Source organism: Colossoma macropomum, unplaced genomic scaffold (genome assembly GCF_904425465.1).
Source record: "Colossoma macropomum unplaced genomic scaffold, Colossoma_macropomum, whole genome shotgun sequence".
Classification (NCBI taxonomy): domain Eukaryota; kingdom Metazoa; phylum Chordata; class Actinopteri; order Characiformes; family Serrasalmidae; genus Colossoma; species Colossoma macropomum.
This window is the reverse complement of record NW_023494794.1, coordinates 17,318,234-17,330,564: the sequence shown is the minus strand read 5'-3', so window position 1 is coordinate 17,330,564 and position 12,331 is coordinate 17,318,234. Positions and strand designations below refer to the sequence as shown.

The following is a 12,331-nucleotide window of genomic DNA, read 5'->3' as shown; positions in this document are numbered from 1 at the left end:
TTACAGTGGTGGTGATAGGAACCAGGGGTCACAATGCCTACAACTCAATTAAAGCTATTTTATTTACCATCCAAAACAAGACATGTGTCTTCTGAATTTCTATGTGTTCTCTTAAAAATGATAAGTAAAATAGTGGTAAATCTGTATAATATGTGGTAAATCTTTGTATAGTATTATGCCTCACAATGCTTTGCATGTACCTCTGGATTTTTAAAAACATGTTTTAGGCCCAACTGTGTCTCAAAACTATCATAAAACGTAAAAAATAAAAAGTGGTTTGTTTTGCTCATGATGTGAAAAGTGCCTGTGTACTCACCTGATCAGGATAGACATAATCAGACACATCCCACACCCTCTCCTCTCCGTTGATCTCAGTGTAGGCCACTCCCTTCATCTTAGTGAAGACCGAGCCTATCGCTATGTCTGTGGTTTGGTAGCCCTTCTCATAGATGAACACCCACCTAGAAGAGAGAAGAGGCTGTTACTCTTCCCCTTTCACAGCCATTCCCCTAGTCACTCGCTTGTACGCCTGTACTTCATTAAAACCTTCATTAAACATTTTTTCTTTGTCTGCATATTCTAATTTACAATTAATTAATAATTTTAATTTTAAACTAGAATATGAGTGCACTTGATTCGCCTCTCCATTTCCTGCCTTCTGAGATTATGGTTCTATATATGCACCTATAAAAACTCCAGCAGCACTGCTGTGTCTGATTCACTCAGATCAGCGCAACACACACTAACACACCACCACCACATCAATGTTACTGCAGTGCTGAGAATGATCCACCACCCAAGTAGTACCTGCTCTGTGATGGTCCATGGGGGTCCTGACCACTGAAGAACAGGGTAAAAGTGGGCTAACAATGTATGCAGAGAAACAGATGGACAACCGTTTGTAATTGTGTAATTGTAGAACTACAAAGTGCATCTATATAGTAAGTGGAGCTGATAAAATGGACAATGAGCATAGAAACAAGGAGTTGGTCACAATGTTATGCCTGATCGGTGTGTTTATATATATATATATATATATATATATCTGGCTGAGGATCTGAAAATTATGCAAATTGATTGGGGGAAGCCTATAAAACCATATCAAAGCATGTCCAACTCGCAATTTCCACTGTCCAAAATATGTGACTGTCATATGTGCATGCTGACATCTGCTATTTAATGTGGATGCATGGAGCTCTGAGATGGATTCCATGAAAGGTAATGTTTACATTCTGTAATATACTTTCCAAGTGTATGCCTGATATGAGCTTTAGGAGCTAATATGAGCTTTAGGAGCTCCGCTGACCATATAGGAGCATTTTGTAGTTCTACAATTACAGACTGCAGTCCTTCGGTTTTTCTGCATACTTGGTTAGCCCCCTTTTCACCCTGTTCTTCAATGGTCAGGAACCCCACAGGACCACCACAGAGCAGGTATTATTTGGGTGGTGGATCATTCCCAGCACTGAGGATGACTAACACAAACTGCAGCAACAGATGAGCTGCTGTCTCTGACTTTACATCTACAAGGTGGACCAACAAGGTAGGAGGGTCTAATAGAGTGGACACAGTGTTCGGTGGTGTATCATTCCGTCACTGCAGTACTGAGAATGATCCACCACCCAAATAATACCTGCCCTGTGGTGGTCCTGTGGGGGTCCTGACCACTGAAGAACAGGGTAAAAGGGGGCTAACAAAGTATGCAGAGAAACAGTTGAACTACAGTCTGTAATTGTAGAACTACAAAGTGCACCTATATAGCAAGTGGAGCTGATAAAATGGACAGAGAGTGTAGATACAAAGAGGTGTACTTAATACAGTGGCTGGTCGGTATATATTACCTTAAATTGAGGACAAACAAAGATGAAGCCATGGATCAGGAACCACACACTTATGTATGAAATTGGTTGTTTTGGACACAAATAACCTGCAAATTAAAGTCTGCACTTTGAGCTCATACTCATTATTTAATTTCAGCCCCGATATGTTGTGATAGAAAATTAAAATAACAATCACTTAGTTAACATCCAAATATTTATGGACCTGACTGTACTTGTATCCTTTTGTGCTGATATATACGTCTCTATTAAATAAATGATTGTGCAAAATAAATAAATAAGTAGTAGGTTGATAATTGATTCAAACAGGGAAAACACTTTCTCTCATTGTTATCGGTGTGAGGCAGAGATGGAGATTACTCCACACTAGATTTGAACAAGTGCCCAAAGGAAGTAACTTTATTTGCAAGCAGCAGTGAATGTGATAATAAGGTTTTTCGCCTCTTCCTTATCTTCTTCTGTGCTGTCGCTTCTGTCGTCTTGAAAAGGCCTCCAGCTGCTGTATCTTTCCAGTGCTGACTGACTGCTGTTAACTTTGGATGCTTTCAAAAGGGAATTCCTTTAAGTATATAAGTATAAATATATTCCCTTTAAGTACATTATACAGTACAGTTCTATATGCTTCAGAAACTTTGAAATTAGAAATCATATAGATCGATTAAGTAAACTTATATATAGGTCCAAAATTAACTTCCACACGAAACTACAATAGGGCCGCAATGATTCAGCAACAAAAAAGAAAAAAGTTGAACTTTTTAAAGGGTCACATCCTTAACAATGCATTTTGCCACAGGTTCACATTCAGGCAGTCAAGGTTAAGAGTGGCACACACACACACACACACATCATCTAAGCTGGTTATCCTGCTGGCTTGCAGGCGTTGTTGGAGCGTTTCCCAGCGGTCATTGGGTGGAAGGCAGGTAACACCCATAACAGGTCGCCAGTCCATCACAGGGCAAAAAGACAGACATATGCAATCACACACACACTCACACCTAGGGGCAATTTAGCATGCCCAGTTGGCCTAACTGCATGTCTTTGGACTGTGGGAGGAAACTGGAGTACCCAGAGGAAACCCACGCAGTACTGAGAGAACATACAAACTCCACACAGTAAGAACCCTGGTCGCCTGGCCTGAGTGGCACAGTGTAATATACATACAAATAAGAGCAAATCAGTGACATTTTACAGTCCTGTTAAACAATAACAGTTCAGTTTTCCTATATTGAAATGGAGTACCTGAACAGTGGTTTCAGTATTAGAATTATAGCAACTCGAACAGTTAACCAAGTACTTGAGTACCCACATCCCTAACAACAACATGCTTTTTCACACTGTGTGGTACTGGAGGAATATTTTGGGCTAAGGAGCTATTAAGGAGCTATTATTGGGTTATTAAAACCCATAACCTGTTTTTTAAATGAATTCTTCATCTAACAGAATCTCCCTATGCCTAATAGATGAAATTTGAGTTCATCTTTACAACTAATAACTAAAAGAGAGTTAAAGGGTTAAGAGGGAGATCATTTTGAAGATAACTTTCTGTCTTCCTCATGAACACTGACCAGCTTTCGAGCGGTGAATTGGCTTTTAACTGATGGAGACTGTGTATCTAAGATGTTCGGTAGATAACAGAAAGACGTTGTATAAAAGTCATTCTGAAGCAATATTTCTCTGGCCTCTTGCCTAACAGCAGGGTGTGTAATGCGTTTTCATCTTCCCTCACACAAAAGTTACATTGCTTAACGCCACTGCTGCTTCACACCAAACTCAACCGAATCTATCTGGATAGAGAATCTATGACACTTTCACCATTTTAACCTTCATTCCTTTTTGCAGTTTGAGGCCACTTTTAGATAATTAGATAAATAGGTAATTTTATATGATTAGTCGATGAGAGGAGGACACAGTGGACCTGAAAAAAAGGAAGAAAATCAGCCTTGTGACCGGAAGGTCGCCGGTTTGATCCCCTTGGCCGACAGTACATGACTGAAGTGCCCTTGAGCAAGGCACCTAACCCCCAGCTGCTCCCCGGGCACCGTGGATAGGGCTTCCCACCGCTCCGGGCAAGTGTGCTCACTGCCCCCTAATGTGTGTGTTCACTGGTGTGCATGTATGTGGGTGTTGCACTGCACGGATGGGATAAATGCAGAGGTCTAATTTGGGCCTGTCAGTGGGCCCTGGCCTTTTAAGGGGCCAGACGGTTGCGCCAGTAGGGAGCTAGAACTGCCTTTTACTGTGAATACAAGGGGTCCTGGGGGGGTCTAGGACCCCCTATTTAACCTTTTGGGCCCCCTAAATGTTTCAAAATCAAAATTCTGGGGGGTCGCTGAAAATAAACTGATTATGAAATTATGCTGTCTGTTAGATAAAAACACTCAAATACAAATTCAGGGAAAGCTCATTGTTTAGCTACTTCACCCACAATCGCAGAGCTTCTGTCTTTGATATTCTTAACTAGCTAGACCTGCAGCACTGGTCTGCCTCTGGGTGGTGCTGTAGCAATTTGGTTCACCCAGTTTGTCCTTCATGGCCCAGCAACTGTTACTATGCCCAGGATGTCTTTGTGAAACTTTACAATATGCCATAGAATATTTATAAATCTGAAAACGTGCCCAATTTTATAAGAGACTGGTGGGAAAGTGAACTGTTACTCTTTTCACAAACCGAACACAAAAGAGGAGATGCAGAAGATCTCAATTAATGTGTGCATTACTAAATGTGCATTACTAAATTAGAAAAGAGCATAAAAAGAATTGCCAACACTGCAGTAGCTGGCCAACAGGAACCCCCCAAATACCAGGGGGTATTCCGCACACTGACCTTTTCAAATGTAATTTCCACCTGGATCCCTCAATTTTTCTTCAATAGAATTAATAGAAATGTATATTATTAACAGAACCAGAAGCAAACTGGATTTTTGACATTTATAAAAGTGTCTTCATTGCATTTAAATGCTATTTTCCATTGTGGCAGTTGTACACAATCTTTGAAGTGAAGAAAGCTGCAGTTGTGGTGTATGTTTTATCTCAGCATGGCCACCTTTGTGAAAAAGAGTGAACTGTTTTCAGCAGGGTGTTCTCACTCTTCCCCTTTCACCCCTCAGTGCTCACTAGCAGCTCAACATTTCACGTACAAAGAGACATCAGTGTCCCAATTAATCTGATGACAGAGTTACAAGGACAAATACTTTTTGATTAAATCTGATTACGTTAATCAAAAATAACCAAGTCGGAATGGCCACTAGAGGGCGTGCAGAAAAAGGCAACTGTAATCTATCACTGAACTGAGTCTAATTGTGTTGAAGTGTGTTTCTACGAGTGGCTTCAAGTGTTCAGGCTGATGAATGGCTTCAGACAGTGTGCTAATCAAATCCACTTTCATGTCCATCACAGTGTGATAGAATGCTGTCTGATAAGCCACGAGGTGTGTGTGAAACAGAGAGAGAATGAAGAGAGAGTGAAATGAAATAGACAGAGCCAGTCCTTTTGTGACTGACGTCAAAGGAAATTTAATGCTGATAACCCAATTTCCCAGAGGGAACACTTTATATCTGTTATAGAGCAGCTTCACTGAAAACTTGTTTAACTTTTTCTCTCATAAGTCCTAAACCATTGAAATTTCCAAAGCATTGGATACAGTTATGTAATGCTATACGGATATGGCCTCCAGAGCTAAGACTGCTGGGACTGGCCTTTGCTTTTAAATTGGCACTGGTAAAAATGTTATAAACATCTCAGTCACTATGCGCTGTTGTGAATAAATGAGAAAAGGCAACCAATAAGACAGCTATTTAAAGGATAGATTTACTAAAAACTATTAAATCTATCGTTGAGTTTGAAAGGAACGTTCATGAAAGGCTCAGTGTCCACTTTGCGATAAAGTTGGTCTGGGATGACGTGCAATTGTGTGTTCTGACGATTCTTCCTTTCATATTGTTTTAGTAAGTAATGGACAACGTGTTCTCTGGGCCAGAAAGGCAAAGCATCCTCCCAATTGTTACTAAGACAAAAGCCAGGGTCTGCCATGGTATGGGGTGTGTTAGTGCCAGTTGCATTGGTAACTTGCAACATATGCTGACATCTAGACGACGCCTTTTTCAGGGACGTCTCTGCTTGTTTCAGCAAGACAACGCCAAGCCACATTCTGCACGTGTTACAACACCGTGGCTTTGTAGTAAGAGAGTGCAGGTGCTAGGCTGGCCTGCAGGCCAGACCTGTCTCACAATGAAAACATTTGGTGCATTATGAAGCACAATATATGACAATGGAGACCCAGAACTGTTGAGGTAGCAGCTGAAGGGTTATATCAAGCAAGAATGGGAAAAAATCCACTTTCACAACTAAAACAACTGGTGTTTCGTAACAATTACTGAATGTTGTTGGAACATTAAACATCTTGTCTTTGTACTGTTTTCAACTGAACATGGGTCAAAAAGAATTTGCAAATCATTTCTGTCTATTTTTGTATGTATTTTGCTTGCGGTCCTAACTTGAATTCGGGTTTGTGTTAAGTGCAGTTCTGTACATTTACTATTATAGGTTATATTATTGGTACGAAGCCTTGATTGATTGAATTATTCATTCATTCATTCATTCATTCATTCATTCATTTATTCATTTATTCATGTGTGAATTCATGTTCATTAAAAGCATGGCATCTTTCAAATAAATCCATTCAACATCAAAAAGGTGAGCAGTTTGTTAGGATTTCCTTTTTCCGTTGACCTTTCAAGTGCAGAAATATGTGCACACGCATGCTTATTTGTTTTCAGTGCATACATGATTGGTACAGTTCCTAAGAAAGTGTTGCTTCCACATAAGGGAATGAACATGTATCAACTTGTATCCCAAACTCACTCTCTGCACATTCCTCATTCGCCTCAAATGCCATAATCCGCATGGTGCTGATGCCTGATAGCAGCAAGACCTACTAGTCTGAAATGAGGGCTAAAACATGGGGGAGGAAATAAGATGAGAAGAGCAGAAAGTGGTTCAGAAAAAAAATTCTGCAATCAGACTATGTGATTATACAGCATGTAAGTCTATGTGAGCATATTTGTACATACCAAATAATATTCTATGATGATTTTGATGTTTTTTCTGGGGTTGGAGATTACTGAAATTGCCCCAGAAATGCTAAAATGTTAATACTTTAGTAATGGATAAAATAGCATAGTGGGTCATGTTCAATAATAAAATGATCTAAGTGTATAACAGAAAATATAGAATTAATAACATATTGCTTGGCTGTGAATAATAGCACACACCTCAAAGTTTGTAGCAAAAGCTATTCTTGTTGCTAATAATTTAAAACATACCTAGTAGTGGGGCAGTGTGTCCACAACTTTAATTCCCTTATACAGTATCAAGAACATAAAGTTTATTCTTCACACCAACAAGGTAACTATGAATGTTCCTCTTTGTCCCATTTTTCAACCTCTATTCTGCGACAAATGTAGCCATAAAACCATAAAAATGGTTCATCAGTTCAACCTTAAAAATAACCTTAAAAAGTACTTTAACTCTTTTTATTATGCAACTTAAATATATACTTTGACTGAAACATTGCAAATTTGGAATGGAAAAATGGAAAAATGGAAAACAAAACAAACAATTTTACATTAACTTCATATCAACTTCTACCCTGTGCCACTTTTAACTGTATATTGTAGTAATACTCTTATTTCATTGTTAGGTTTTGGTGGAAACAAACGGATTAATATCCTAAAACTGTCAATTAAAAATTGTCCAATTAGATTTTTTCCTGTGGTGTTAAGCAAGCTCTCCCATTGCTGAGGCCTTTAGGAGCTGAAGAGAAGTCCTGACAATGCCAGTTAGTGTGCCACACCAACTGCAATATGCTCCTATGGTAATCAATGCAGACATTTACAGACTTTTACAGGTAATGCAAAAGTAATGCACAAGCTAAGCATAAAAATAAGCTTTGTGTCTATTTTTGATGCTTGCCTCAAGCAGCATGCTAACAGTTCCTGGCTAGGAGGACCACAAAATCCGGTATTCCGGCTATATTGTGCTATCTAGGTCCATAATAAACAGCAGTTGGCTATATTTTGAGTTGTAGCAGCAACATTGCACTAGAAGGTTCTGGGGTCTGTTGGACTGATGAGGGAAATAACTGAGGAATTAGCTGATCAAAACCTCTTTCAAATAGCTGTGCTCAAAAATTGTGTGCATAAAGTTTATTTACTTATAAACAGAATAAAGACATCTGCAGGTTATATTAATATATACATAACTAGGAAAAACAAATTCTCAGAAATGCTCTTTGCATCACATGCATCACGGTAGGATATAGCAGTTTTGGCCACATCATTTCTGGTGTAAAATTAGTGTTACATGTTAGATACATTTAGGAAGTGACAGCAATCTGGATGTCTAATGTGTGGGACTGTACTTTTTAGAAAAACATTGCCCTAGGCCAGTGGTGCTCAATCCTGCTCCTGGAGATCTACCAACCAGGAGAGTTCAGATCAAGCACACCTGGCTCTTAAATTTAGATGTCCCTGAAGACCTTTTTTACTTGGACCAGGGTGGAGCTAAACTCTGCAGGGTGGTAGATCTCTATGAACCAGACCGAGCACCGCTGCTCTAGGCCTTCATCAGTGACTCTGAATATGAGTGATAGCCTAAACAGTTAGTCGGCTGTTAGAAATGGAAAACGGAAGCAGCTCTATGCCAGCGTTCTTTACTGGAAGAGCCACTGTACAACTGTAACATACAAGGTAAAATGTATGTTACTGTCTGTTACGAGCTTTGAATACAAAAATATGGAGTGTCTTTTGTAAGTTTCAATTTTCAAGTTTCCACGTTTAATGTAGAACAGCTAAAAATGTTCACCCTGTCTGAAAGAAGTCCCATATGGGTTCTAACAGAAATTAGCATTATGATATAGATGATTTTTTCTCATTTTTTGACATTTGTTTGAGATTTGACTTATACAAAACTGTCTGACCTGAAGGCCTAGCTCTAATAGTCACAGTTCACAATTATTGTCCACTGCAAATTACAAGACATGTTGAAGTCCTGGAGTGTTTCTTAGACTAGCACCATATTAAGACCATAGTAAGTAGTACAAGTACAGTCTTGAAGAACGACATTATTGTTTAATTGAGTGAGAAAATTTTATAAAGTGTATTTCCTTCATTGTCCAATCCTATTTTTACTTTTTTTTGCTGTCCTTTAGTTCTCATTCTCTACATCCTATGTGTAAAACACAAGGTCCGTGGGCCAAATCAGGCCCGTGACACAATCCTATCCGACTCAACTACAAGTGCCTATGTTTTACTGCTGAAGTCTTTGTGTATCTTAATAAACAGTGGCCAGTTCAGGTTATGGCACAACATTAGTTAAAAATGAAACCAAAACATTTTTTTTCTCAGATTTGTTGATATGGCTCCTTAAGTGGTTGAGTTTAACACCCCTGCTCTACATTAACCCACACCACTAGGTTTCAGGTGTTCTCTTGTAGTCATATGACATATGAATCATAAGTCTTTGTCTTAACACATGCTTCTTGTACTTCTACACCCCGTTCAGGCTTCAACACATCCTAGCCCTGACCTCATCCCTTTTACGGCTGTTCTCCTGTGGAATCTGAGCAATCACACAATTCTTCACAAGAAGGAGGAACTTCAGAACTTCTCTCTTTCACCGCACAAGTTGCTTTGTTAACACTTCATCAGGGCGAATGGTCCCTGAGAATGACTTCATCTTCATTACTCACCCTAGACACGCAGAGACCTAGCGAAGCTTAGTGCATATGCTATCCCTCAATAATAAGAAGAAAAGGTGTAGGGTTAATATGTAGCACCGTTCTCAAACTCAACAAAGCCCATGAACAGAAAACATTTGAATCAAAGTATGTAAAAATGTAACAAAGTTAACCCTTTTCACTGTAGCAATTGAATGTAATTTCTGCCTGTTTTGGAGGTCCCTCAGTTGAACCATGCATTTGTTTTTTGTTCTATAACATTGATCGAATATATTTTGAAGCACTTCCATCTTTGTAGGTGAGTAGCAAAGTCAACATTTATAAAAGTGTTTATTATGTTTCAATGCTATTTTTCAAAGAGGCAAGTTCTTTGCAGAGAGTAGTGAACACATCAACAGCATCTATTTCACACTCATTGCTCACTAGCAGCTCAACATCTCAAAGTCAACTAGAACCTACAGTGCCCTAGTCATTCTGAAAACAGAGTTACAGGTAAAGTAATAGTCTATTATCATATTGATTAAAATGATCTGATATATCAGCACAAGATTAGAATGGCACAGAGTGCAGAGGTGGAAAATGCTTGCGTTCAAACACCTCAGGTGCTTGGACCCCTAATAATTCTAACCGCAGGAAAAAACAGAGCCTGATTTCCCAAGCACAGTAATCTTTGTACAACTGCTTATTGTAGTTAAAATGAAAGAAAATATTACATTTATAATGTAGGCTACATGGAATTATTGTGTCGTTTGTTGGCAGTGTTTGAGAGCTGTCAACATGCTTGCATTTATTTGTACCGTACTTAAAGTGTACTGCATAGAAATGAATTAAAACCAGTATCTTCATTTGGAGTTACACACAAGCACAAAATACTATAATGCAAACAAAACCTAAACATTATCCTACACCCTTTAAGAAGAGGATTCTTTAAGGATTGCAATAAAGGCAACGATAAAGAACCAGAACAACCATTTAAATGCTTTAAATTCTCAAATATATTACATCCCAAGGTTTCTGAATTGATTTCCACTAGGGGTTACTAGAGATGACAAGGAAGTCTGCAGTAGGAGGCTACAGTCAGATAACATAACAAAACGGAAGCAAGCTGTATATACACATCAGCAATAGCAACTGTACATGGAAAATAATACAGTTGTAAAAGTTATTCTTATAGGAGTGAAGAACAGAAGCCTGGACCTTCTAGCAGATCTTTGCCTTTTAAAGGGGTTAAATGATTCTTCTTCATGATGGAGAACCTGTTTTATCATAAGATGGTTCTATATAACACCAGAAAGGGTTCTGCTAATGTTACGAGTCCCGTTTATATGGAGAAATGGGTGGTTCGTGTTTTCTGAGAGAATAACGTTAATCAGCTAATAGAAAAGCTAAATGTTAAAGGGAAAAAATGTATGTTTAAGTCTTTAACTGTTGACGAATAGAGAGGGGGTTCTTACCCGATAATGTAAGCCAGGACCCCGAGCTGGATGAGTCTGCAGACTACTCCCACTCTTCTGTTTCTCACCAGCACCTGCCGAGGGGTCTCATACTCGAAGAAGAAGTTTGAAAGGGCTTCTGTTATATAGCTCTTCATTTTGGTTGAAAGGAGGCACATGGAAGTATGAAGGTGAGAGTTTTGTCCTCCTCTGGAGCGCTGGCACTTTTACTGCCTCACTTTCTTTTCGCAGATCCTTCTATCATCTCCCAAAGAGAGAGAGAGAGAGAGAGAGAGAGAGAGAGAGAGAGAGAGAGAGAGAGAGAGAGAGAGAGAGAGACTTCACTACTCTAAGATGTTGAAACATTGCAGTCTCATACTTCCTCCCCCTCCTTCTCTGTCTCTCCCTCCTCTGTGCTCTCGCTCTGTCACTCTCTCTCACTTTCTTGTCTTCTCTCTCTTTCACACTCTCTCTTCTTTCTCTCTCCTCTCCGTCTCTCTCTTGTTTTGCGCTCTGTTCTCTGTTTCTTCTCTCTCTTTCACTCCACTCAGTTTCTCTCTCCCTCCCGCTCCTCTCCTTCCTGCTCTCGTTCTTTGTCACTCTCTCTCACTTTTCTTGTCCTCTCTCCCTCTTTCCCAGTCTATTTTTCTCTCTCCTCTCTCTTTCTCTATTCTGTTTCTCTCTCTTCCTTTGCGCTGTTCTCTCTCTCTACTCTCTCTCTTCTCCTCTTTATTGCTCTGTTCTATCTTTCTCTGTCTCCTACTCCTCTTTTGTGCTCTCTCTATCCACTCTCATGCACACTCCCTCTCTTCTCTCTCCTTCTGTGTGCTCTCGTTTCTCTCCTCTTTCCTTCTCCTCTTTTGTGCTCTGTCTTGTTCTCTCTCTCTCTCTCTCTCTCTCTCTCTCTCTCTGTCTCTCTCTCTCTCTCTCATGTCTCACCATTTCTCCCCTCCTCTGTTGACTTCATGTCTTCCTCTTGCTCCCTCTTATACACCTCATGTTTAAGGTCAAATACTATAAATATATAAAGAGCCCAAACAAACTGAGGGTGTTATTTGAAATTGGCTTATAGCCACTAACCACATAACTATAACATGTCTATTTGATCAGTGAGACTCTCTCTCTCTCTCTCTCTCTCTCTCTCTCTCTCTCTCTCTCTCTCTGTCAATAGGCATATACACATACGCTTCTTACTCACCACTGCCTTCCTGAATAGATGCCAAAGATAGTGGCTGAAGCACAAATACGCGCGTTAGAATTACATACCACACTCATGTCACATTAGGTCAGATGTCTTTAGCAGTATTACCAAACAAATATTTGAAA

The 12,331-nt window shown here is 39.5% G+C and overlaps 1 protein-coding gene across 3 annotated transcripts in view; it reads right to left on the bottom strand.

Annotated features, from left to right (window-relative positions):
* Nucleotides 1-11,333, bottom strand: part of p2rx1 (purinergic receptor P2X, ligand-gated ion channel, 1) — a 46,148-nt gene extending 34,815 nt beyond the window's left edge. For all 3 annotated transcript variants that reach the window (XM_036580429.1, XM_036580430.1, XM_036580432.1), the window contains exons 1-2: nt 11,027-11,333; nt 317-461 (exon numbers count right to left, since the gene is read on the bottom strand). In XM_036580429.1, coding sequence (XP_036436322.1) covers nt 317-461; nt 11,027-11,184 — 303 coding nt within the window. In that variant the 5' untranslated portion in view covers nt 11,185-11,333. The remainder of the gene's footprint in view (nt 1-316; nt 462-11,026) is intronic.
* Between the last annotated feature and the right edge of the window lie 998 nt (nt 11,334-12,331).